Source organism: Sturnus vulgaris, chromosome Z, assembly GCF_052056855.1.
Source record: "Sturnus vulgaris isolate bStuVul1 chromosome Z, bStuVul1.hap1, whole genome shotgun sequence".
In the NCBI taxonomy this organism is placed as follows: Eukaryota; Metazoa; Chordata; class Aves; order Passeriformes; family Sturnidae; genus Sturnus; species Sturnus vulgaris.
In genome coordinates, this window is record NC_142283.1 from 17,815,882 (window position 1) to 17,841,379 (window position 25,498).

The window sequence follows — 25,498 nt, forward strand, 5'->3', positions numbered from 1 at the left end:
TCTGTTGCTGCAACAGTGGTGTCACTTCTAGGGTCCTAGAGCTTTCAAGGTTTCATGGTTGTGTTACTAACCATTTTCACAGTTACTTGTAACCGAATAGGAAGTAGCAAAGGGTGGCAGCGTATATGTGTGCTTGATGTTCCATCTGGACGCTTCTGAGCTCTTTCATTGATACTCCAGCTAATAGAAATAAATTGTGCACTTTTGTGCGTAATTGAGTTGTTGTTTCAATGCCTGTTGTGACAGGTGTTTTCAGTGATTGTCTGAAGAAACTGGATCAGTAGTTTAACAATATATGTACAGTCCTCTTATGAGGTGCAGTGGAAAGGGTTTCATGTGGTAGTAAAGCTGTAATGTAGGATGTAAAGGGGAATTTGGCTGCCTTGCCTAAGGTTGTGCTAATAAACTTTGTAAACTTTGTATCACATTTCTGTAGTTGCATGCTAACTTTGAATATATAAAACTAATTATTGAAATAAAAATGCATTTGGGAAATTGGTAGGGGGATATTACATAGAGAAGCATAGATTCAGACTGGTGATGATAAGCTTGTCAATCCCAAAGGAGAGTAAAGCACTGTATTAATACTGTGTTGCATGTCGCTGACTGTTGCACTTGGAAGGTGTCTTTGCAAATGTGTACACAGCCCTGATAAAATGTTGTATGTTGTATAGGCAAATTATCAGTACAGGAGAATAACTTGAACATTCCCTGCATCCATCCGAGAATGTCTCCAGGCGTTTCTGTCAAGTCAGGATGAACCAGCCAACTAGTAAGAGCATGCTGTCCTATATGCCACAGTAACACTGGGATGTACTAGGATTGGTGTTTGAGCATGTGTTAACCATCCACATAAGCATTAGATTGGGTTGAGGAACAAAGCCTGGGCTTTCAGTGAAGAATTCATTGGGATTTTCAACCATTTCTATCCACGTGTCTCCCTGTTTGTTGCTGTATTCCCACAGACACAAGTCCAGTGCATCAATAGGTCATTGCCCCTTCATTGCTCTTGTCAAGGAAATGGAATTCACCAATTTTTTTCCTGAGATACAGCAGTGGGACAAACAACTTCAGGGAAATGGATGTATGGATAGCTACCCAGCGTTCAAGGAGTATCATCCTAAATGTAACTTGTACTTGAAAGATACCATTATAAAAGTCTATCACTTATTGGTCTTTCTCTTTCCTTTTCCTTGCTGTCCCTCCCAAAATGTGTCATACATGGAGAGCAATTCTGTGGAAACGAGCCAGGTATCTTTGAGCTGACCCGGGCATGGTTTCTGCACAAAGCTTTGAGAGCTGTCCCAATGTGGCTAGCAACATAATCAGGCTTGTTTTGCTCCTTTACCTCAGAGCAGTATATTTGCCTATACAGAAGCCTTACAAACGAAAGAAGGCTTTTCTGAATTAGTGTTTGGTCCCCTAGTCTTTTAGCTTCTTGTTTACAGTAGTTACAATGTCGTATTTCAAAAGCCCATGCTAGTGGGACTGGAAACTGAGATTTCAGGGTATTATGATAATCAGAATAATCTTGGTATTTAGTGAATAGACTAAAAATAGCTCTCTAGAACTATTCGATTTTGCACACAGTTGATAGGAATAGCATTGTTTAGTGCCTGCTTCTCCAAGAAGTCCAGTGTGTTTCTGTTTCCTGCCTTGGATTGCTTAAGTTTCACATGCAAAAGCGTCCTAGGAGGTTCAGCCTAGAGGAAAAAATTCAGGGGGAGATGTGCAAACTGATGACAATCTGATGACAGGAGGGAATTACATGACTGTAGAAAACATAAATGCCTTAAAAATAATATGCCTGAGCAAATGCTTATGCCATGATCCTGCATATTTCCATCACCAACATCTCTTCCACAAAGTTTCTTCAATCAGTTGCCCAGATTTTTATGACAAAGTTCTGTTTGAGAGATTTGTTTACAGCTTTTTCAGTTCTTCTTTCTAAATTGTTCCTAATATGCTATGAATACCCTGTAATAGGATCTTTGGTATAATTTTTGTGTGAAAACAGTTACTTTTTCCCTCAGAAGAGTGACACAAAAGTGCAGGGACAGCTTTGGCAAAGGAGCCACACCCAGCTCCTTTGTGCTTTGTGTGAGAAGCGAGGGGTGAGGAGGGGGAAGAAATACTGACTTTTCTTGGAGCTCTCAAGATGAGGTGACATTTCTTGGTTGGTAGGAAACCCGAATGTGCACTTGGCATGCATCTGCGTCCTGCAATTGTGCCAGAAGTAATTCCGTGCTCTGTATATCCCCCTGACTGTTCCTCTTGTGGTTTGATTAACTTTCCTCCCAAGACCCTGCAAGTGTCATCTCCTACTTGTATGAGTTGTGTCTCCACTAGAGGGGGGTGCCAGTATTGTTGTAGTGTGAACTTTTTGAGGATTTAATAAGGTGTGGTGCTTTACTCTTCCTTCTTGCTTGGCAGTGTTTCCCATTGGGTTAAGTGGAGTATTCTTGGAAGAAGGCTGCTGCAAGACTGAAAGCAGAAGCTGACTGAGTAGTAGGCATTGGGTTTCTCGAAAGCGCTGTCAGTTCTGCCACAATGCCATAGGACATTTTTGTATAGAATCATAGAATGATTTGGGTTGGAAGGGACCTTAAGGATCAGCTGGGTCCCAAGCCCCTGCCACTGACAGGAACACTTTCCACTAGTCCAGGCTGCTCAAAGTGCTGGACAAACAGTTCCAGAGATTGAGATATCTGCAGCTTCTCTAGCCAGCTTATTCCAGTGTCTCATTACTCTCACAGTAAATAATCTATTCCTAATATTAATTGATATATACCTTCTTTCTGGGTCAATTACACTCCATCCCATTACTACATACCCTTGTCCCTTTCCAGCTTTTTTTGTAAGCCCTCTTTAGGTACTAGAAAGTGCTGTAAGACCTTCCCAAACCTTGACTTTTCCAGGCTGAACACTTCCACTCTCTCATCCTGTCTTCATAACAGAGGTGCTTCAGCCCTCTGGTCATTTCTATGGCCCTCTCTGCATTCACTCTTTCTTCTGTTCAGAGATCCAGAGCTGGATGCAGTACTCCAGGTGGGATCTCCTGAGAGAGGAGTAGAGGGGAGTATAAGGTTGGCTGACCTAAGAGAGGCTGTTCAGTAGCAGGAGGCTGAAATTCAGACCAGCATGCCTATGTGGGCTGTGTCAGGGATGAGAGTAGCTGTGCATGGGCCTCAAGCTTTGGTGCCATGGACACAGCTGGTGTGTGCAATTGTGGGATGCCTAAAAAATCTGGTTTGTGGGTGGATTTCGGTACGTTCTCCTTTTGTGGCCTGGATCCCTTGAACTTCTTAGTTTATTTGTGCGGTCACAAAAAAAGTCTTAGTGGTTCCCAAGTAAAGCTTTATGGCTTATGCTTTTTTTACAAAACTGTCTGAAGGAGGCTTTGAAGTGTGTCTGTGTTTAAAATTTGTACCCATGCTAATGTGCACCAAGTTCTAACGGAAAAGCTGGAGGCAAACTATTAGTTAGTTTCTATTTTCTTTTTTCTGTAAGAAAAATCCATTGATATTCAGTTGTACTTTTGTCCAATAGGATTTTTTTTGCCTTACTCTTCAAAAGAGGTGCAAAAGGCGTTTATCTGAAAAATGGTGAGACAGGCTAGATGGTGCTTGGATGCTAACCTTTCTGTCATCATATGTGTTAGAAGATAGGGTTTTTGGTTTTATTCAGTTTTTACATCAACTTTCTGTTTTCACTTGAATTTGTGGCATCTCCTAAATGCTGATTGAAATATTTGTTGCTTCTGTTGAGCATTGTATATATTGAGAACCTAGTCAGAGAAGCTGAATAATCACTGAAATATGGTGCGAATTTACAACAGTCTAGTTAATTCATGTGACCTCTTGTATGCACTAAGAGACTGTCTGCTAAACACAACTCAGAGTTAATCCAAGTCAATTCTTAAAGTGAATTAGTCAAGCTGTGAGCTAATCCTCTGTATTTACCTGCTTGTTCAGATAGCCAGCAGCCTAAGTTGCTTTAAACTTCACTTGATAATTGAAAGGGGAAGGGTCAGAGGGAAAGGTGATGAAGTCTTGGTGTTTTCTTCATATTTGTCCTTTCAGGGCTTTGCATTTATAAATCTTGAATTCATAGAATGAGCAGCATGATAGCCAAGGCCAAAACCCAGTACTCTGCTGCAGTTCTCTGCTAAGCATCCCTGACAGCTGCTGCTGCTCCCAGGTTATTTTGGGGAGTGTGTTACTTCTTGATCATCCATAAAAACTGTTCCACAAAATGTCCAACCAGTTGAGTTGGCATACTGTAGACAGCAGGGAACATGATGCAGACTGTGAGGACTGGAAAGACCTGTCGACCTCTGCTAAGAAACTAGTAACCAGCCCCAATTCACAAATTTTGGGTGTATTGTTCTGAGCACATCAGATATTTGCATGATGGACAAGAAGTAATTCCCTTTCATTTGTCAACATCAGGATTTTTGTTGTCTTCAGCTACTGGGTTTGCTCCTCCTCCATTTTGGCAAGATCAAAGGTAAGATCTTATTTCTGGGTCACTGCTGTCCATCAGATAAGTTTGTTTGTGGCCTTGGGAAAGAGCAGTGACATGAGAATAGGGAATTTAAATCCTGTCATTAAGATAAGTCCTTCTCATTGTTAATTCTGAGTTCTTTCAAACTTCAATCAGGTAAACTTTGCAAAATACAGCACTGCAGAAGTGTCTGGAGAACAGCCAGTTGAACCAATGCAGATGTTGCAGAAATATTTCTGAAGGGGCATGACTGTTATTTCTGGTTTGAGGGGTTGATAAATAGTTCTTGTGTCTGCACTGGTGGTGGCCTGAACTATGTTAAGCTTTTTCCTTACAGTCTTTAATGTATTTTCAGGAGTGGGGAGAATAGTTAGCAAATTTCTTTTTCAGATAAATTAGACTCCTGTTTGTGTATCATTGGTCATGGTGCATGTAGATCTATATTGAGGTGGTGCTTTTGTAATTTCTGATTTGGGGTTTGGCATGCTTAATTGTGAACTTCCTTGGCTTCAGCACTTCCAGATTATTGTATTTTGTGGTAGTTTATTCTGCCTGAAGATTGAACATCTGTTTTGTGGATGTGGGGTAAAAAGGAAGTATTCGTTTTTAAGGCTGGCCCCCCTCAAAGCTGCTTAGAGAATTGTGACATTTTGTTATCATCCAGATGTTTTTTGTTTTGCTTTGGTTTTTTGTTTTTTAATCTAGAAAAAGGATATTGTCTGAATGTTTAAATGCAAACTTGTTTCAGAAGAGTGCCAGCCTTTTACGACTTTTCTGAGTTTAATACAAAAGGCGAAGTGTATAAATGGAGTCTATGTTGCTGATCTATGGCAGCGTGTAATTGTATCACTTTGTTATTTCCTTATGGAAACAAATACTAAAATTCTTTTTGTAATTTGTTGAGAAGATTAAGTTCTTGTTGCCTTTTCTGCTGAGGAGTGATAGTTGAAGAAAAGCATCCTGATTTATTTCTGATATAGTGGTTTATACCTCGTTAGAATCATAATCATATAATGGCTTGGAAGGGACCTTAAATATCTAGTTCCAGGCCCCCTGCCACGGATAGGAGCACTTTGTCTAGATCAGGTTGCTCAAAGCCCCATCCAACCTGACCTTAAACGCTTCCAGGGATGGGGCATCCACACCTTCCCTGGGCAACCTGTGCCAGTGTCTTACCACTCTCACAGTAAAGAATTTATTCCTAAAATATAATCTTAATGTACTCTCTCTCAGTTTGAATCCATTCCCCCTTGTCCTGTCTCGACATACCCTTGTAGAAAGTCCTTCTCTATCTTTCTTAAAGGCTCCCTTCAGGCGCTGGTATGCTGCAATTAGGTCACCCTGCAGCCTTCTCTTTCCCAGGCTGAACAATCCCAATTCCCTCAGACTTTTCCTAAAGGAGAGGTGTTGCATTCCTCTAAACATGTTGGTGTCCTCCTCTGGACTCAGTCTGACAGGTCCATGTCCTTCCTGCACTGGGACCCCAGAGCTGGATGCAGGGTTCCAGGTGGAGCAGAATCCCCTCCCTCCCCTGCTGCCCACGCTGCTTTGGATGCAGCCCAGGACACGTTTGGCTTTCTGGGCTGGGTCATGTGCAGCCTCTCACCCACCAGCACCCCCAGTCCTGCTCACAGGGCTGCTCTCAATCCATTCATCCCCCAGCCTGTGTTGATACTGGGAGTGTCCTGAGCCACGAGCAGCACCTTGAACATGGTCTTGAGATTCCCGTGGGGTCACTTCTCGAGCTTATCCAGATCCCTCTGGATGGCATCCTGACCTTCAGGTGTGTCAACAGCAGCACTGAACTTGGTGTCATCTGCAAATTTCCTGAGGGTGCACTCTATCCCTGTTTCTATTAATATTAATAAAGTTGATACTAAAGTCTTTGCCCACTGTTATCTTCTTTAATGATATTGATCAGTAAGCAAAATAGTAATGAGAATGTATTTGGAGCTACATGCTATCCACTACCCTTGCAATTCCAGTGTTCAGAATAATTTTAACGAGCAGCTCCTTTCTCTGTCATGCCTTTTCTCTCTCTCTCTTTTTATTTTCCTTTTTTTTTTTTTTTTTAATAAGAAGAAACAGAAGAGGACAAAAGCAAGCACCACAATTACTTCTTTTATACACATATGTGCGCACAATGCTGGCAACAGTTAATAATGTATCTTAAATTATGAGCTATCCATGGTTACTTTGAACTTTTCTGCCTCTTTGTTAACTACTTCAAATTTCGTGTCTGTCAGTAGAAATAAACAATTTTAAAAGAGTTTCAGAAACTGTTTTGAAATTACTTCTTTTAGAAGTATTTGGTGCTATAGATGTTAGTATGATGAAAGTATATATTTTGGAAATACAGTCATATGACAGCAGCTTCATTGTGGTTGTGCTATGAGAGACCATCCATATTGTAGTGACTTGTTTACATAAGCCTGAGCAGATTGGCATTCTTCTCCTGGAGTTGGTGTCTAGCTGTATTTTTCCTCTTTATTTTCTTGAGATTCTGGAAGTTTAAAGTAATTAGATGATGTTGAAATTAGATGATTGCTTGAATTATTATTCTGGAGTCATCCTAGTTCATGTTACTTTTACTTGAAATGCAAAAATTAAAAATCAGCTTTCAGGGATATCTTACTGTTCCGGTACTTACCAATTAAAAAAAAAGCATTGTGGAGCTGCTGCTGCAGTTGTTTCTTGAAGATAATGCTGTGGCTAGCAGAGATATTTTAAAGCAATTTTTGTGTGTCTGTTACCTATGTTTGGTGTGATTATTTTACACTGACCTGGTCATTGTGTTCATTGAAGAAGACCCTAATACATCCCAAGGGATGTGCATCTATCAGCCAGCATCCCTTGCCTTAAGGGAGATGCTCACTCTTTTGTCCCAGTGAGTGGGAAGAGGTTCTCCAGCCTTAATGAGTGGCAAAGGAAGGTTCATCTCTAAGCAACTCCTAACAAGCAAGCACTTATGGAAGTCATTAGGAGAAGCTAGATAATGACTGAAATCATTCTAGAGGTGCTGGATAGTAATGGGAAAACTGATGTGTTGGCTTCAAAGGGCAAACTTCAGGAAAATGAGAAACTGAGGAAGCCATGCAGAAATTTTTTTTAGTTTTCAGACAAAGCTCAGCTTTTCAGAGAAGCGGGAGGCTTCGAGAGAAGATGAGGTATCATTCTGGGTTTAAAAAAACAGCAACAAAATGCTCCCCAAGAGACGGGTGTGGAATAGATACAATATGAAAATAATCAGGAAAGGAGGTTTAACAAGTGAGAGAATTGCACAGGATGGTGCAAACTGACCTAGGTCAGGGAAGTATGGAAAGGATTCTGGAAAAGGACAACTACATAAAATAAGTGGAAGTTTTGTCTGACTGCAAATGAGATTTAGTGCCTCAATATGTAGCAGAGAAAAAGGTATCCTGTGTTTAGCAAGGAAAAGGAGTATAATTCAGTTTTGGAGAGCACAGTCATGACAGTTTTAGGGAAAAAAGTTGAGATGTTAATAGAAAATTAAGAGTGTGTCTCTTTTTTTCCTTTATTTTTGTAAATTTTATTAGTATGCAGAGAAACCTGAGGTGCTGCTGCAACCCTCATGGATTAGCCTGCTGCTGATGTGAGTCCAGTTTGTACCATAACTGACATGACTTAGGGTGAATGTATTATGATTTCACATGTTACAATGCCAATCCTATGGGTTTGTCCTTTCACAGTATGCTTTCTGTCACTTAATAAAATGTGACGTTTTCCTCTCCCTCCAAAAACCTCAAAATAAGAAAATGCACAACTCCAGGAAAAAATCAATTCCTGAAAGAATGAACAGATTGTAATTTCAGGAATAATTTACTCACTTAAGATCATCTGGAGGTCCTTTCTGGGGCTGAACCTCAGAACAGATAAAGGAGAAAGGTAGACGTGTGTAGTTGAATTGCAGACTCTTGAACTGTCTGCCCTTTGATGGGACCCAGTGCATGACTGTGGTCAGTCTGCTTTTGTCATTCTCTGAAAGGGTATGAGGCAAATTAGAATGGCATATGGAAAAGATTTCCCTGCAAGATAAAGGCTTGAGGATACTATACTATCTACTGGTTTGTTTGCTTGCTTTCATTGAAAATCTGTGAAGAGAGGTTTTTGTCCTTTTGTACATTCAGATTGCTGTTCTGCTTTTATTTAGGGGTGTGGGCAGGGTCTCTAACCTTGCCCTGGTGGGATCACTGTGAAGGTATCTTTGCTGAACCACGTTCTTTTTTGACAGCAGGTGATCTCTCTGAGGGAGTCCAATTGCATGGTGATACTATTTTATTGTTGCAAATTAATTCAGTTCCTGATAAATGATTAAGGTGACAGATCATCTCCTTAATCCTACAGTGGGGAAAGAGGACAATTTCAGACAACACTCCCTCTGCAGAGTTCATGGAACTGTTTAGCTTGGCTAAGGAGGCTCCACCCAGGGCATCTTTGCTTAACTTGCAGGCTGTATTGTGTTATGGGAACCCTTAGCAGCAATCTTGTAGTACTTGTATTATTGAGGCCAGAACAATGATCTTCCCCAGATTAGCCACAGAGCTTCTAGTCAAAAAAGTTTGACTTTTTTTTTTCTTTTTTTTTTTTTTTGCTTGAAGAACAGACTGCACTGTGAATGCAAATGACTTAGATTTGAGATCTTTTATAGAACCTTGTGTTGTGGAAGAGTCCTACTGAATCTAAGAGCAGTTTTAAAAATCTGTATAGAAATAAATTTCTAGCTTCAAATCACTACTGAAATCTTCATCTTTTTTCCTTACCTAAGAAAGTCTAACAGCTGTATTTTGAAAGTAAAGACTGAGGTAATGGAAACTGGAAGTCTCTTTTAGCCCCAGGAAGTTGCAAACTTCCCCTGCATCAACTTTGAAAAAGTCTAAAAGTCTTTGAGGTGTACAGGTGTGATTTGGTGGAAGGCAGAAGGGAAGATAGGAAACATGAGTTTCTTTTTTTTTCTTCTGGTTAGTAATACACTTTGGGACTTCTGCATTTTAGTTTGATCTTTAAGTGAACTCTCGTGTTTGTTCTGTTTGTTTTGGTTTGAGGTTTTTTGTTGGATTTTTCAGGTACCTGGGTGTCTTGAAGTTAAATTTTCCAAGGTGTTGTCTGTTATTTTGCTTTGATTTGCTTAAATAAAAGCTGAGTGCTCTGGCCAGCTGATGCTGTTTAAGTAAAGCAGTGTTCAAGCTGATACGTAGCTAAACATGCTGCTGTCCTGCTTTTAATGCTTTTCATAGCTAAAGAAGTGGTTGCACTTAATATTAAGCTGAATGTATGCTTTGACTGAGAAACTGCAATCCAAGCAGGTGTCATACCAACACAAAAGTAGATGTATTACTGACATTGAACAATAGCAGTAATAAAATCCCTGACTCTTTGTTATATCTTTGTAACACTGAATCACTTCCAAGACAATTGTTTAGGGCACTGTCATTCCAAAGGGACAGCAGTGGTGTAGGCATTACCTGTTTTGACATGTTCAGTGGTTGGGTTTCATCTGTAATTGAGAGAGATTTTTTGTCCTGTTTTTCTCATTGCCAAAATCCTGAGAGTTCAGATTGCTGAAAACAAAGAAAAAATCCTACAAAAACACACACACAAAAAACCAAAACAAAAACAAACCTCCATATACAGAAAAAAAAACAAACAAAACCAAAACAAACAAAAAAACCCCCAAAACCCTGAGAAAAGCCAGAAAACAGACTATGTGCACGGAATAAAAGGGGGGTGGTCTGCAATGACCAGGAGAGGACCCTGCCATTTTTGTGATCTGATCTTCTGAGCTGTCCATGCCATTTTACCCTGGTCTCCCCTGAGATTTTGAGGCAGCCTGCTGGAGATCAAATGGTGGGTAGTGATATCACTTGCTGCCCAGTCACTTGCTGGAGGCTGTTCTCCTGCTCTCTCTCAGTGCCTAGGCAGGTGGCTGTCTCAGCTGGCCTCACGACATCCCCATCACACAGGACATCCTCTGAGTGCAGCTCTGGTAGTGCTTCTGCAGATCTGCTACAAAATTTTGTTCTTCTACATGAAGCCAAAGAGTGAGGTCATGAGAGAAGGTTTAGTACCAACCAGTTCTGGGGTTTGGGCCAACTGACTCAACTATTCATTGTAGTTTCCAGTTTATTTATTATTGATGTCAGATTTTGATGACAGTGAAACATTTAAAACACTATGTTACTCTTGTTGCCAGTCTCCTTCCCTCTTCTTCCCTCCCTCCTAAGCTTTAATGTTGTTTTGCTTAGCCAGTTTCTATGTTGTTCTTTTATTGTGTCAGGTTGGAAAATGATCCTTTTTAATAATTGCTCTGGATATGTTTGTGCTCAGAGCAATGCTTCATCAACAGCAGGAGTTCAGTGAGCAGAAGTGGTCTGGATAGAAATTGATGCTGTTGGATTAATGTTCTCAGACTGTAAAAGAAAATTCTGATCTCTTAAACAATATCTGCAAGGAATTGGCATTTAATGTCAAAGTGAATTAAGTATTGACAACTGCAAAGAAATTGCTAGGTCCATAGGGTATTCCTCCATAGGGACAGGGATTTGATGGAAAAGTGTTCTTAGATATAAGTTGATTTCCGTTTGTGATTTGGATAAATACATGTGCTGTGTTTTGGGTATGAGGTATTATTTATATAAGCATATTTTATTCTGTATAATTATTGCCTGTCTTTGGTGCATATGTAAGAGCTTTTGCTCCTATACAGCATGCTAGTCCAACAGCAGCATGAAAAATTCACCTTGGTTCCTGTCAGGATCTGTTTCTTCTGCAGAAATGAATGAATAAGTTTTGTTGTGCCTTCAGTCTGTCTTTGATCTTTATTCTTAATCTTAAAAATCTGGACAATTTCTTAGGCCTGGTTGTAACTTCTGTTAATTTTATAACTTTTGTCACTCGGTACTAGGAAAGGGCAGAGTCAGGTATGTTTTACTCTGGGCTTTGGTTTTGTTTTGTTTTTATTACAGTATTTGCAAGGTAGAGATTTCCTATTGTTGTGTCTGAACCTTTTCAAATGTTAGCAAATTCCATTCTATTTTTCTAGACAGTGAAGTTAGACCCAAAGAAATGTCTGGCTTTACTGGCAGGGACTGTTTCCAGGGGGGTTGATGGTGCAGCCAGCAGCCAGGAAATGAGGTGAGCTTGTCCCTTGTTTTTGGCATTCCCCTTCCAGACTTCCACGACCCCTCAGTAATACTTCACAAATCCATTTTCACAGCGAATTTATTAATTCTTGTGAAGAGCTTCCAAATGGATGAGAAGCCATAGCTCTGTAATTTTTTCAAGCACTCTGGCTAGTGTTTAGAAACAGAAGGAAGACTTTGGGGGTGGATATATTTGTAGAGCTGGTCTTCACTGGGACCATGGAGGTGTTGCATGTGCTGTAAGAACAGTTGTAACTTGTGCATTTTATTGGTAGCTGTACCAGTTTGATAGCAAACTGCTGAGAGATTCCAAGTCAGAACTACAATTTAATAAGAAAATTGAAATAAAGGCAGAAAACACTGGCTAAAATTGTCAGTTAGAATACAACCTGACATCTTGTTGGCCAGGATGGTGATAGCAATCCAATTAAATGGTGGATGTGGTTCTGTTCAAGTGGTGATCTTGTAAAAAAGTCTGGTCCTTTTCCAGTGGTGATTGTTGAGCTCTTGTCTGGGAATCCAGTGGTAGATCCTCTTGTGTTCCAAACGTCCAGTTATATCCAGGTAGGAATATCCAGCTTGGTTCCTCCCCCTGGGCGGAGCATCTCACCATGGGATGATGTAATTTTATGAGTCATGCAGTGAGACCTTGATGGCCCATTAACAGAAGATATCCTTTGGAGGGAGTCATCAGGGACGTGTCATGGAAGAGATAAAGAATGCTGCCCCACCTGGTTTTAACAGCTTATGAAAATAGAATACATACTAGATAGAATACATACTTTGGTTGCATCTTACAGTGTAAACTAAGACAGTAATTGTTCTAAAGGTGCACTGATTAGTTGCAGTCATCACTACTGAACATGTTTAATCAATGCCATATACAAGATTTGTGTCAGTACTTAATGCCATGGTAATAGATGGTGGCTGTGAATGACACTCTTTATCCTGCTTTCTGTAAATGGGTGTCAGGTAACAGAGCCAGGCTGGTATCAATCAACAGAATTTGCTCTGTAAAATATGTAAAAATATGTTAAAAAATATGTGAAACACACCGTATCAGCAAAGTTTGACTGGGAATGTTAATTTTGTGCTAGCTTCCAAACTGTTAGTACATCTGCTGAGACAGAGGTAGTCTCTTTGCTGAGAAATCAGAAATTTATGGGGAGATAGAAAGGAGTCTCATTAAATGGAAAAAAATTGCTCCCTGTTGTTCAGAAGAACTTTAGGGCAAGTGTACAACAAGGGGCTGCACCATCTGTCTGGAAATCTCCTCTTTTATTTCTTTTCTGCTTCTTTTGCCCAGTACTGAATCAGAGGTATTACCTTATTGCGGCTCTTTTAAGTCTTAACAGAGTGCAGGGGGCTGTCCTCATTTGCACATACAACACCCCATGGAACAGAGAGAGGGCAGAATTAGGAGGAAATGGTAAAGATCATAACCACTTCTACTAAGAAATACACTAAATGCAAGTAGCTCAGTTTGCAAATGCACACACCGAGATACCTGCATTAAATATATTCCTCAAAACAACTTAAGTTAGTTTGGCTTGTCCTTGTGCCTTGGTGGCATCCTAGCTTTTTGGTGAAGTAAGATCAAGGGACCTTCAGCTGTGTCCCCACCAGCCAGCAAGAAGGAAACACAGACTTTTTTAGGCATTGTCGTTTTTTGGAGGATCCATGTTCCAGACTAGAGTCAGGTTGTAAGCCCTCTCTCTCTATCAGGTGACACAGAAGAAGAATGATTTCAAGTGGGATCCTGAACAACAACAAGCTTTTGGACAAATTAAACAGTAGATTGTTCATGGAGTAGCCCTTGGGCCAGCCAGGATGGGACAGGAAGTCAGGGAGAATGGACCTTCCTGGAGTCTCTGGACTTAAGGAGAGACTTAAGGACAACACCTGGGATTCTGAAGTCGGCAATACAAAGGATCCAAGGCATCCTACACCCTGGCTGAAGAAGCATATCTGGAAGCTTATGAAGGGGATCAATCTGCTTCAGAAATGATTGGCACCAAAGTATAGTTCCTCCTGGCACCCTGGCTGCCCAGTGCTGGGCTGGATATTCAAAGGGAAAGTTCCTTCCACACTTCATGCCACTGATGCTACATGAAGTAAGTGGGCTGCACTTGATCACACAGCAAGTTAAAATAGGAAATCCAAATCACCAGAAGTCATCATGGACTGATACAAAAGCAAAAATTTCAGATTATCATCAGAAGAGGTGGAGGAGGTAAGGGTGATGTGCTGAGAAGCCCTTACCATATAATCATCTACCTTAAAATGAGAAGCTATATTCTTTCTTTACTGACAGTTTGTGCCATATCTTAGGGATATATCAAAAATGAGAAGCTGCTGTATGGAGTCCTATATGGCAAGTTGTGAAGCTTGATGGATCTAGTCAGGTTGCAGAGCTTAAAGCCATCCAGCTAGGTTTGGATATCGCTGAATGAGAGAAGTGGCCAGTGCTCTGCCTCTGTACTGACTCGTGGATGGTGGCAAACGCTCTGTGGGTGTGGCTGGAATGATGGAAAAAAGACAATTGGCAGCACAGAGGGAAACACATCTGGACTTCTGAACTATGGCAAGACATCTCTGCCTGGGTAGAGTGCTATAAAAGTGTGTGCTGTAGATGCACATGCACCCCAAGAGTCAGGCTTGTGAAGAACACTGCAACAGCAGACAGGTGGATGAACTGCCAAGGTTGAAGTGAATTGGGTGATCTGGACTGGGAACAAGAATTGCTTCTGGCTCAGTGGGCCCATGATGACTCTGATAATTAGAAAAGAGATGCAACGCACAGATGGGCTTGTGATCCAGGGGTGGATTTAACCTTTCTCAGGTTGTCCATGACTGTGAGACGTGCGCTGCCATCAAACAAGCCAAGAGGGTGAAGCCCCTCTGGTATGGGGGGCGATGGCCCAAATATAAGCATGGGGAAGCCTGGCAGATTGACTACATCACAGTGCCCCAGACACACCAAGGCTAGCCCTACATGCTGACCATGGTGGAAGCCACCACTGGATGGTTGGAGACCTACCCTGTGCCTCATGCCACTGCTTGGAACACCATCCTGGGCCTGGAAAAACAAGTTCTTTGGAGGCATGGTACCCCTGAGAGAATTGAATCTGACAATGGGACTCATTTCAGTAATAGACACTTGGCCCAGAGAGCATGGGATTGAGTGGGTTTGTTATGCAGCAGTCTCTGCAAAAATTGAACAGTGCAGTGGACTTCCACAAACCACATTGAAAGCAATGGGTAGTGGGACCTTCAAACATTGGCATCTACATTTTAGTTAAGGCCACTTGGTTAGTTAACACTGGAGGCTTTTAGTATTAGAGGCTCTGCGATTTGAGCTGGACCTGCCCAGTCTAAATCTCCATGCGTGGTAGAAGGGGATAAAGTTGCAGTACTGCATATGAGAAATGTGTGAGGGAAGACAGTTTGGATTAGTGCTACCTCAAGGAAAGGCAAACCCATCCATGGTATTCTTTTTGTTCAAGGACCTTAGTACACTTGGTGGATAATGCAGAGGGATGGGGAAACATGGTGTGTACTCCAAAAGGATTTACTTTTTGGCTGAGAAGAGTCTGTAATGCTGAATTAAATAATAGTGGTTGCTGAATGGCACTGCCACTATATGCCATAACTGACAAGGACAATGAGTATGGAAGTTCCAGATACACCAGACGTGAGCTCCTCATAGAGCCCTGGAGTCATGGATTGAATGAACACAACAGATGTCTTGGAGAGACAGCCACAGACTATGGAAATGATGCCTGTGTTTGTGTGTATCTGTAGATGTGTGTGTGTAAAGTTGGAAGGTGTAGGAATGGGGCATGATGTAGATGGCATAGAATAAGGGGTGCATAGTGCTTCTTTTTTGTCTAGGACAGAGTAGCCATGAGGGGTCAGAACCTGGAGCCCTTCAGGCATGCCTAGGTGGTTTTTCTATGCCACACACATCTGGAAGTAAGGGAATCTTGCTTCCAAGAAAGAGGGGAGGCTTGCAGTCGGGAGGAAAAACATGGGCACAAGAAGGTCTCTGCATGGTTCATTGTCTCAGGGGCAGCATGGCACCAGGTCAGTCTTTGAGCACTTTTGCGTGTAAATCGCCTTCTTTGTGTATACTTATGTTATTAATATTGTTGCTGTTACTGTTCATATTATTACCTCATTGCTGTTTCCAGTGAATTGTTCTTGTCTCAACTCGGGACAGTAGAAAAAGACCTGTTGTGCTACCTATCACTCCAACAAGTAGTAAAATGAAATGCTGAGCAGACAAGCTCTTGTTCTTCCCTGGATGGCATTCATTTTTCTTTGTGACTGGTAAGGCTGCCATGGTGGGTGGATTCATTTACTTGTGAGCTGAATGAATTAATTGCAAGCAGGATTGTTTAGTGAAGGCTGCCACAGGTGAGTGATGCCAGAATAATACTTTCGGATGGCAAAAATTCAGATGTGACATCAGGAAGAGTGACATTTGTGTGAGACCTTTTTCATACTTTCTCACCTTTTCTACATGGTGTTCAAATGTTTTATTTTCTTTGATTAGTTTACAACATCTGTGCATCTGGGATCAATTAGTACTTTATACTGTAAGCTGAACAGACTTCAGATTTTTTTTCTTAGTTTTTCATCATTTTTTTTCTTTATGATGCTCCCGAGTAAAAATGTTTGTTTTCTCTCCTTTTTGTTTGACAGACAGGGTTCTAAGCATACCTTTGGTTTTGGTTTAGACAGTATTCCCTAAAGTCAGCTTCAACTGTAATTTTTTCCCTGCCTTCGTTATCCAAAAGTTGCAGCATTTCTGGATTAAAATATTTTAAAAGAAACTAACAATGACGTGTTGTAAAGTAGATACAGTGAAACTGCTGCTTTTAAGCATGTCATGAGAAGAACAGAAGAAAATGTCTTTTAAGGTCTTATTACAGTTGCAGCATCTCACAAGATATTGATGATATATTGGTTGACGATTTTCAGGCTATTGATGGTTTTACTGAAAAATCACTCTCAAGTTGCAGAAGCTTCCCTAAGTCAGAATTCCAAGTTGGTGCTATCTGTTTCCCTCATCTGTCCATAGAAAAATTAGTGAATTTCAGAAAATTAGTTCAACTCATTTTTGAAAGAAAACAGGCAGCCTGAAGGTTGCATTTGTTCTTTTACTTTGTGAAGATTATCTTGGAGAGAGGCTATGTCTCCATTTTCTGCTCTCCCCGTGAGTATAGGAGAAGAAATTTGGAGCAGGGAATGGAAAGAATGAAAGATTACTAGCAAGAACTGAGTAGGAAAGAATAGGGGTCACTGGAAAGCTATATAAAGATGGAAAAAGTGATCCTAGAGCTTGGAAGATGAGACAGCTACATGTGACGTAAGGCATGTGGAGATGTGTTGAAATGTGAAGCAGGCATTTCAAGATGATGCTTTTTAAGAAGGAGGAATAATTTCCACAGTGGTGTGCAAAGGCTGAGTTTAAATTAACAAGACCAAAAAAAAAAAAAAAAGACATAACTGAATCAGAAAAGCATGTGGAGCATAACTTTCCTACAGCACTTATCTGTTCTTTCTTGGCTTGCTAAGTGTTGCCTTTGAAAGAATGAACTTATGGCCAGGAAAGTTACTGGCATTGTCTGTGTAACTATAGCATGGCCTCAGTTTGGAAAATACCACTGAAGTTTGGAGTAATTTTTGATGTGTTTATTGGATGCTGATTACACTTTGCACGAGTAGATTTCTGCCACGACTTGCAGATGAGGAAGTGATAGATGAAGACAGTGGTAGGTGTTTCTCCAAAATCCTTTCTGTGGTGACTAATTTGTGGGTTGTGTTGTATATATCTGGTCTGGCTAAGGGAAAAAGTCACCAGTAGTCTTAGTCTAGAATTTTTTAATGGGATTAATATCTTGGACATTTACAGGGGTTTCCCCCTCAACCTTTTGTTCATTTGGTTCTTTGCACATGAGTAGAAAAAGAAAAGAACATATCTAGAAGCTGGACTGAACTTGATAAATATGAGAGCTATGGAGATAACTTCATTCTGTTGAATAAGCTGATTAAATGTTACAGTTCTGTGTATTCATGGACTCCAAATCTGTGACTATCTGGAAAAAAAGGGCATCATATTTTTAAGCCGTAATGTGTAAGTTGTTTTTCTTAACAAAGAAGAAAAGTTAATGTGATCACTGAACGGAGGGAATAAATATATCCTGAATTCCAGCAAGTAATTCTATGATTATTCTTTTGTTGAGATTTTCTTTTGTTGGGGGTGTGGAGGAATATCATGACAGTTCCAGTGTTCTTTAGGTGACTATATTTCCTTGCAAAAGAAAAGCAGTTTGTGCCTTAGACTTCTTGCTGATTTCAGTTTGTGTTGTCAAGTGAATTTTTTTCCTGTTCTGGATCAAATTACAGTATGCCTTTTGAAACTTCCTCTGCGAATCTGTTGTGAGTGCTCATGTCAGCAAGTGGTGCTGTACAAACTCAGACTGGTTTTGCAGAGGCCCAGGGTCTTACGTGTTGACTGCCTACCTAATTCTCCTGTTAGTCTCAACAGGTTTGTTTTTCTTTTCTGTTAGGAATAAATACCAGTATGACTAGAGTCTGAGGAAGGGCTTCTGTGTTCCTACCAAGAGCTTGCTGGTGCAGAGGAGCAGTGCAAGGACAGCAGGGGCATTTTGAGCTACCATGGATATCCCCACTGATTTGGTGCCCTCGTCCATGATGTCCCAGCCTGAGGTGATTGAGGTGAGTAAATGGTTTCAGTTTCATTTGCCAGGTGTAAAGGAAGCTGTTAGCAGCTTCTCTGAGAGCATCACTTCCTTGGCTGGGCTCATTCCCTTCTCACCAAAACTCAATTCATACAAAACCAGCACAGTAGACAACGATGAAATTCTTGCAAGTTTCATCTTCATCTCTTTCTTATTTCCTCCTTGAATTGTAGCTATTTCTCCTCTCTCATTTTGAGTCATCAGGGGAATTTTCTGAAAATACTATATTAAAGACACTCATCACTTACTAAGAGTGTTTTTATACTTTGACACGTGACATTGCTGTGTTATAGTACTATTTGAAGAAGAAAATATATGGCAAAATATGATATTTATTGATTCCATGTAAGTGATCACTCCACTACAGCTTGATTCTTACTGTGTTTAATAAATACAAAATAGAGGCTGTAATGTGGATAAGTTAGAATAATAGCAAGGGAACTTTCAATGTTCTTATCAGAAAAGTTTTAAGTGAAAAGCAGTAATAAAATTAATAACACATTTAATGTTACTAACACCTTAATCTTGCTTTCATGAAACCTCTGTGTGTCTCAGACTCGTTTATGAAAGTGATCTCTTAGCTTCATGTACTGAACACCAAGTACTCTGATAAAGTTAAACAAGAAAAGGAGATGCTCATAACAGTGAAGACTTCATTTCAGGAAAGAATTTTGAAAGTCCTTTTGACTTTACAGAGACCCAAGTGCCTGTTTCAACTTAAATCATTTAAGGATGTGTCTTGTGTCTTTTACTGAAAAAGGCACCACGATAATTAAGGTAGATATCAGAAAATTTGACATCCATATTTATTTTGCTTATTTTTTGTTATTCTTGTTTGCTGTAGATTCTTCGGCTCAAGAGACTACAGCTCTCAGCAGCATGCACTGAGAAGTACTGTATTTCACAGATGCCTAGGCTTTGTGAATTTAGGAAAAAACATGTCCACTACTGGGTGATGATGTGATATGAGCTAAATTCAAAGTCTGCTTTTGAGAAACTTCCTAGTGCTACTCTTCCTCCTGTGTTTCAAATGGAGAACTAATGTATTTTTCTTGTTTTTTGAGTCTCTGTTAAGGTTCCAGAAGGATTTTTTTTCTTTACAGCACAGCAGAATACTTGGTAGGAGGTGAATGCTGCATACTTGTGTCCCAGGCTGCATAGCTACTGCTAGACTCCTCTGCCTTTCTGGGGAAAGGTTCCTGCAGGCCATCACCACACATTCGCACCCCTGTCTTTGTGGGTTGCCTCTTCAGAGCCTTCTTTATGTATGAATGTAGTGGGTTGACCTTGGCTGAGGACCAGCTGCCCATCAAGCCTCTCTATCAATCCCCTTCCCAGTGGAACAGGGAAGAGAAAAATAATATGGAGAAGAACTTGGAGGTAGAGATAAGGGAGTTTACTAAAGCAAAAGTGGAAGTTTTTGTGTGTATAAGTGAAGGGGAAAATAAATTAATCTCTACTTCCCATTGGTGAGTGATGCTCAGCAACTTCCTGGGAAGCAGGGCCTCAGCATGTGGAGCAGCTGCTCTGGAAGGCAAACACTGTAAAATAACTAAAGCCTCCCATTCCTCCTCCTGCCCTCCTTCAGCTTTTGTATCTGGAATATTGTTTTGGTCAGTTTGGCTCAGCTGGCCTGGTTGTGTCCCCTCCCAGGATCTTGCCCAGCCCCAGCCCTCCTGATGGAGGGAGGAATGTTGGAGAGACAGAGCTGATGCTGTGCCAGTGCTGCTCAGCAATAGCCAAAACACTGGTGTGTTAGCAGCAGCTTTCCCACTACCTGTGCAAAGCACGGGGCTGTTAAGGGAAAATTAACTCCAGCTCAGTCAGACCCAATATAATCTTCACCCCTTATTTCACACTACTTATGTCACACTCAGATCCCACATAATTCATATATCTTGTGACTGTTCCTTTATTTTTCATTACTAGAACCCTTTTTACACACACAGTCACCTTAAACTACATCCTTAAACCATCTCTCTACCAAACACACATTTTCATTAACTGCTGTCCCTTGTGCTTTCACAGATAGATATTATTTTCCTGTTTCATGGGCTTCCTTCATCCCTCCAGATCTCCAGTCCCTCAGGATGAGTGGAAAGGACAGGAGAAGTGGTATACTTGATCACTGGGCACTAACACCAGCCCAGCTTGGGTTGTCATCGCATTCTCCTTGCTCCTCACAAAATCCACCCTTCATCAGTTCATGTCTCTCCTGCTACTTTACTTCCTGCAACATACAACTTACACCACAGTATATTTTTGCCCCAGGATTAAATCTCCTTGAGGTATACACCATGTCTCCCCATCTTTCTACGTTGCCCACCAAATCATTGCCCACCAAATACACCCAGGGCCTTGGGTAATGACAATCCCATGAATGCATTTGCCTTAGTGAGAGGAGAAACCCACACTGACTTTCCCAGCCATTTCCCTGTGTAGTGCAGGGACCATATCTCTTCCCACAGCATGAAGTGATTTTGTTTGGGTAGGACAAAGGCAGTCAGCAGATCCCCTAGTGTTAGCCAGCCAAATGACTTCTGCTAAATTTGCATGCCAGTGCTTCCATGGCCAATTACCTAATGCTCATAACATGGTCCTCAGCAGTCCATTATACCTCTGAATCTTCCCAGGTGATCACGGGTGATAAGGGATGTGGTATATCCACCCAGTGCTGTGTTTCTTTGCCTGGGACTTCATGAGGTTATTTTGAAAATGAGTCCCACTGTCTGATTCGATTCCCTCTGGTGTACCATGTCGCTACAAAATTTGTCTTCCAAGGCCTGAGATGGTGTTCCTTCCAAGCAGTGGCAATGCTTTACAGAGTATGTTTCCAGCCAGCCAGTTGTTGCCTCTACCATGGTGAGTATGTAGCTCTTGCTTTGATGTGTTTGTGGCAGTGTAGTCAATTTGTAGTCAAAAATGTAGTCAATTTGCCAGCCCTCACCATAATGGAAACCCAGCCACTACCCTCTACTCCAAGGAGACTTCACTCATGTAGTTTGCTTGACTACAGCATGTTTTATATTTGTGTGCATCTATGAATTGTTGTTCAGGACAAATGCCTTCTCAAAAGGAGAATAAGAGCAGCTGTAGTGTGAGAATGAGTGGAAGAAAAGCTATCACTTGTAAAGGACTTGATGATCAGCATGGTCACTTTTCTGTTGTGTTGAATAAATTCACGTATCCTAGATCTGCAGGGAGTTTTTGCTGAATAAATTCTGCCTGGACTTACATCACTAAGACTAGAAATAAATAGATTATTCTGATCTTTGATTACTAATCTAAAGGTCTTCCTCCACACTCAAGTTTTAGAAACTGTGCTTCAATGAGATTTGATTTGAGAACCAAAAATAAATTATAACAAGAAGCAAAGACCAATATCTCAGTGGAGGAGATTATGGTAGAAAAAATTCCATTCTCTCATCCTCATGTTGTAAAAGTAGGCTCAAAATTGATACCTGTATGAGAAGACGTAAATGTTTGCATGATTTCCCACAGATTGCAGTAAATCATTGTGGATATGACAGTTGATAAAAGTCTTCAATCATATATAAAAGAGTAGCATCTCCAGACAATCTGCTGGGAGATATCTATATGTTTCTGAGAGTAAGGAAGACCTTAACAGACAAGAACACAGAGAGATACAAATGTAAAGAGACAATTTCTAGAAGTAAAGCACTTTTCATACTTGCATACTGCATACTGGGCTTTTGTCTTTCACGTTTGGAATGAATTTTTGGATATAGTTTAGAAAACAATATTGATTAAAATATTTTTTCCCCCCCAGAGGACATTATTTTGCCTTTTGAAATTGAGGAGATGCCACGGTGTGCTGCAGAAGTAATTTAGAGACTAGTGTTTTAAGGAAGGATTTTTTTTTTCTCAAACTTGGAAGTAACATTGCATGCCTTTTGCATGAGCTAGATGGCATCTTAGTTTCAAAAAGAAGAGTTTTGCTACTTCACTTTGAATTTTCTTTGGTTTTTTTTTAATCCTTATCTTAAAACTTTCCTTTGGCATTGCTAGCATAGTTGGCTTCCTTCACATTTGGTCAATTTAGACTCAGAAATAAATACTATTTCAGATATATATATCTATACCTATATATGTATATTCATACGTGTTCATTCATTGCAGTAATAAATACTCCTCTGCTTATCATCAGTCCTTTGTCTGCACTGGGCAAACAAGCTTATTTCCCCTGGGAGACAATCTCTGAGACGTCAGCAGGGCCTTTTATTAAGCCAGAGCTCCTTCTGATAGGTTTTTGCTTGGACTTCAATCTTGGCACTACAATAAGAGAAGTTCCTGTTAACTTAGTGGCAAATGGTATTTTCCCAAGATTTATCCTCTGAGTCAGATAACAAAGGCTCACATTTTGAAAAAGTTTTTGAAAGTCACTTCTGAGTACCAGATGTGAAATTGCTAATACTGTCTTGAATATTCTTACAGCTAGTGTGCAGGACAACAACATAGGACCTGCTTCTGGTGCTTCTCTACAATCCTCTATCAAAGCCATGCATTTGCTGCTGTCATGTTTCTTCATACCCTCCCAATGCACTGATTTATTCAAATCTCTTTTCTTCTTTTCCGCCCCAATATCTTGTTACCAGACACAAAAAGTGGTGATTAAGAGAACAGCATCCTGGTCATGTGTAAAGCTGAAAGATAAGTAAAGTTTCAAGGTAGTTTACCTATCCGCAGCTGTGATCTGAAATAGAAAAGAGTTAGGGGACAGCATTCACAAAATGTCAAATAAGTCAATGGAACAAAAAATTTCACAAATATGCCCTGGGTTTTTGCCACGGCGTTTAATTGTAAAGCGAAAAAGATCTCAAATTAATCACAATAAATGACAGTCTAGTGATTTTTTGATTATATAAGCTATTCTGCTCTTAAAGAGAGGGAAATAAAATGTAGCAAAACTTTGATTTTTAATTTGGAGATATTTTGTATACATGTTATGACTTCATACCTCAAATATGGATAAATAAAATGATCTCATAGAAACCTGACTAGTCTGATAATGTATTAAACAAAGTTAAATAATTCTGTACGAAGCATTTAGCATCCCAGAGGGCTTTGCTGTTTGCAAAAAAAAAAAAGAAACATCACAAGTGGTGACCCATACTGATGAAAGTATTCTCTGAAGTGATTAGTATTTTCTCTCTTTGTGAATGGCATGAGATGAATTCTGCAGTAAAAGCTTTGAAGAAGTAATGATTTGAGCTTCAGTTACTTAATGAACCAGGGACTTCCAACAGTGCCTCAGAAATGCTTAAAACGAAAACAACAAAAATTCATCATTCTCTCTTTGCTTTTGCCAGCAGTGGATCAGTCAAATACAAGAAGCAAATGAGTACGTTTAAATAACTGACTTGCAGCTGTTCCAAAGAGAAATCCAGAGCAGTTTCCATTAGAATGGCCTTTCATGGCCAGAGCCAAAAACCACTTCTCCTACTCTGTGCCATTGAATACATCTCTATTTTCTCCTTGTTTTGTTTGAATTGGAGTGGAGGAGATTTAAACTATCATTGCCACAGAATGGTTATCCTTGTCGTAATATGCTTGAGAACAGGCTACTGTGGGCTGGCACAGCTGTTGTCACCCCTTCCCCCAACACAGAACAACACAATTTGCATTTTGGATTTGGTGCCCAAGTTTTTGCAGTCAACAAGTGTGTGGATTTTTTTTGTCCCCCTTGAGCTGAATAAACAAATTACCCTTGTAACCAAAACAGGCCTCTGGTGGTGGTAAATACAGCAAACAAGAAAACAAAATGAAATGGTGAGTCTGGAAAAAACAATTTGTGATTAGAAATAAATCCACCCAGTTACAGACATCACAGGGGAAACTAAAATACCAGTACACTTTAAAAAAAAAAAAATCTTACTAGATGAGATTACTGGAGGTTCAGAATGCATCTCTGTTTTGTTTAAAGTAGACAATACTGCCTTAAAGGCAGCTGCTCAGCAATGTGTGAACAAGTTAGTTATAGAGACCTCATTGTTTCTAAAGCTCTGAGACAAAGATTTTTCTATAGTCTGTTTATATATTTCACAAATATTTCAATATATCAAAGCAAAATAAACCCAAATTGTCTAACATATATTTAATGAAAAAAATGCATATGCTATTGTAAACACAGAAACGTTTTCATATTTCCTTCTGAAAATCTTATTTCCAGTCCCAAAAGGAAATTTGCTATGCTCATTGACATAAGCATTTTGCTTGTAGGCTAAATTCTCCAAGTGCTCTCTTTGCTGGTTTGCTTGGTAAGGAGCAAGGGGAGGTGTGCCTGGAGGTGGAAGCACCCTAGTGTCGTCCACAGTGTTTCTTCAGCATAAAATTGTAGTCTTTGAGCTGCTGTAGGCGATAATTAACTCCCAGCTTGGTTTACTAACTGGGCCTAAAGGCTGCACGTTGTAAATCATTATGCATGAAAACTCATTTGGGATGTTATAGGTGCAGATTTTTTTTTTCTCCTCCACTTGCTTTTAATCTGTCTTCTGAAGGGCACAGATAGGATTCTGTGTGCTGCACCACTCTCCAGAAAACCCCTCCCAAGGTGGGGGTGAGTTCTGAACTGCACTCATCCTCACAGCAGTATTCAGGGACTCACTGCAGTTCGGATGTCTGTTTGTGATGTTCAGGTTGAGGGTAAGCCAGGTGGGCAACCGGGAGTGAACTAGGCAAGATAGTGGAGCAGCCAAATCAGCATCATGGCTGAGACATTTTCTGAAGGCGTAAGAGGTGGAATATTTCAGTCAGTAAATGAGATGATGGAATATAATTGTCTTCCTGTGTCTGCCACAAAGCCACGGAGTGTTGAGCCTGTGCCCATGTTCAGCTAGTGTTTGTGAAGCTTAGCTTGTCGTGAAAGCTACCCCAAAGGAAAAGAAGTTTTTACGAGCTTTGCAGAAGCCCTGTCTGTACTTTGTATGGAGCCCTTGGGCTTAAGTACCCAATTTGGGCTCAATATGCTCGACTTGCCCCACAGCAAATTACTTTATTTTTGCAGTATTTCAACATTACAGTGGGGATCTCCCTCTGAGAGGA

At 40.5% G+C, this 25,498-nt stretch overlaps 1 protein-coding gene across 2 annotated transcripts in view; it reads left to right on the plus strand.

The window, feature by feature from the left end:
• Positions 1 to 25,498, plus strand: part of LPAR1 (lysophosphatidic acid receptor 1) — a 74,395-nt gene that overhangs the window by 6,602 nt on the left and 42,295 nt on the right. For both annotated transcript variants that reach the window (XM_014884097.2, XM_088157119.1), the window contains exon 2: positions 18,245 to 18,413. In XM_014884097.2, the coding sequence (XP_014739583.1) occupies positions 18,354 to 18,413 (60 nt within the window). In that variant the 5' untranslated portion in view covers positions 18,245 to 18,353. The remainder of the gene's footprint in view (positions 1 to 18,244; positions 18,414 to 25,498) is intronic.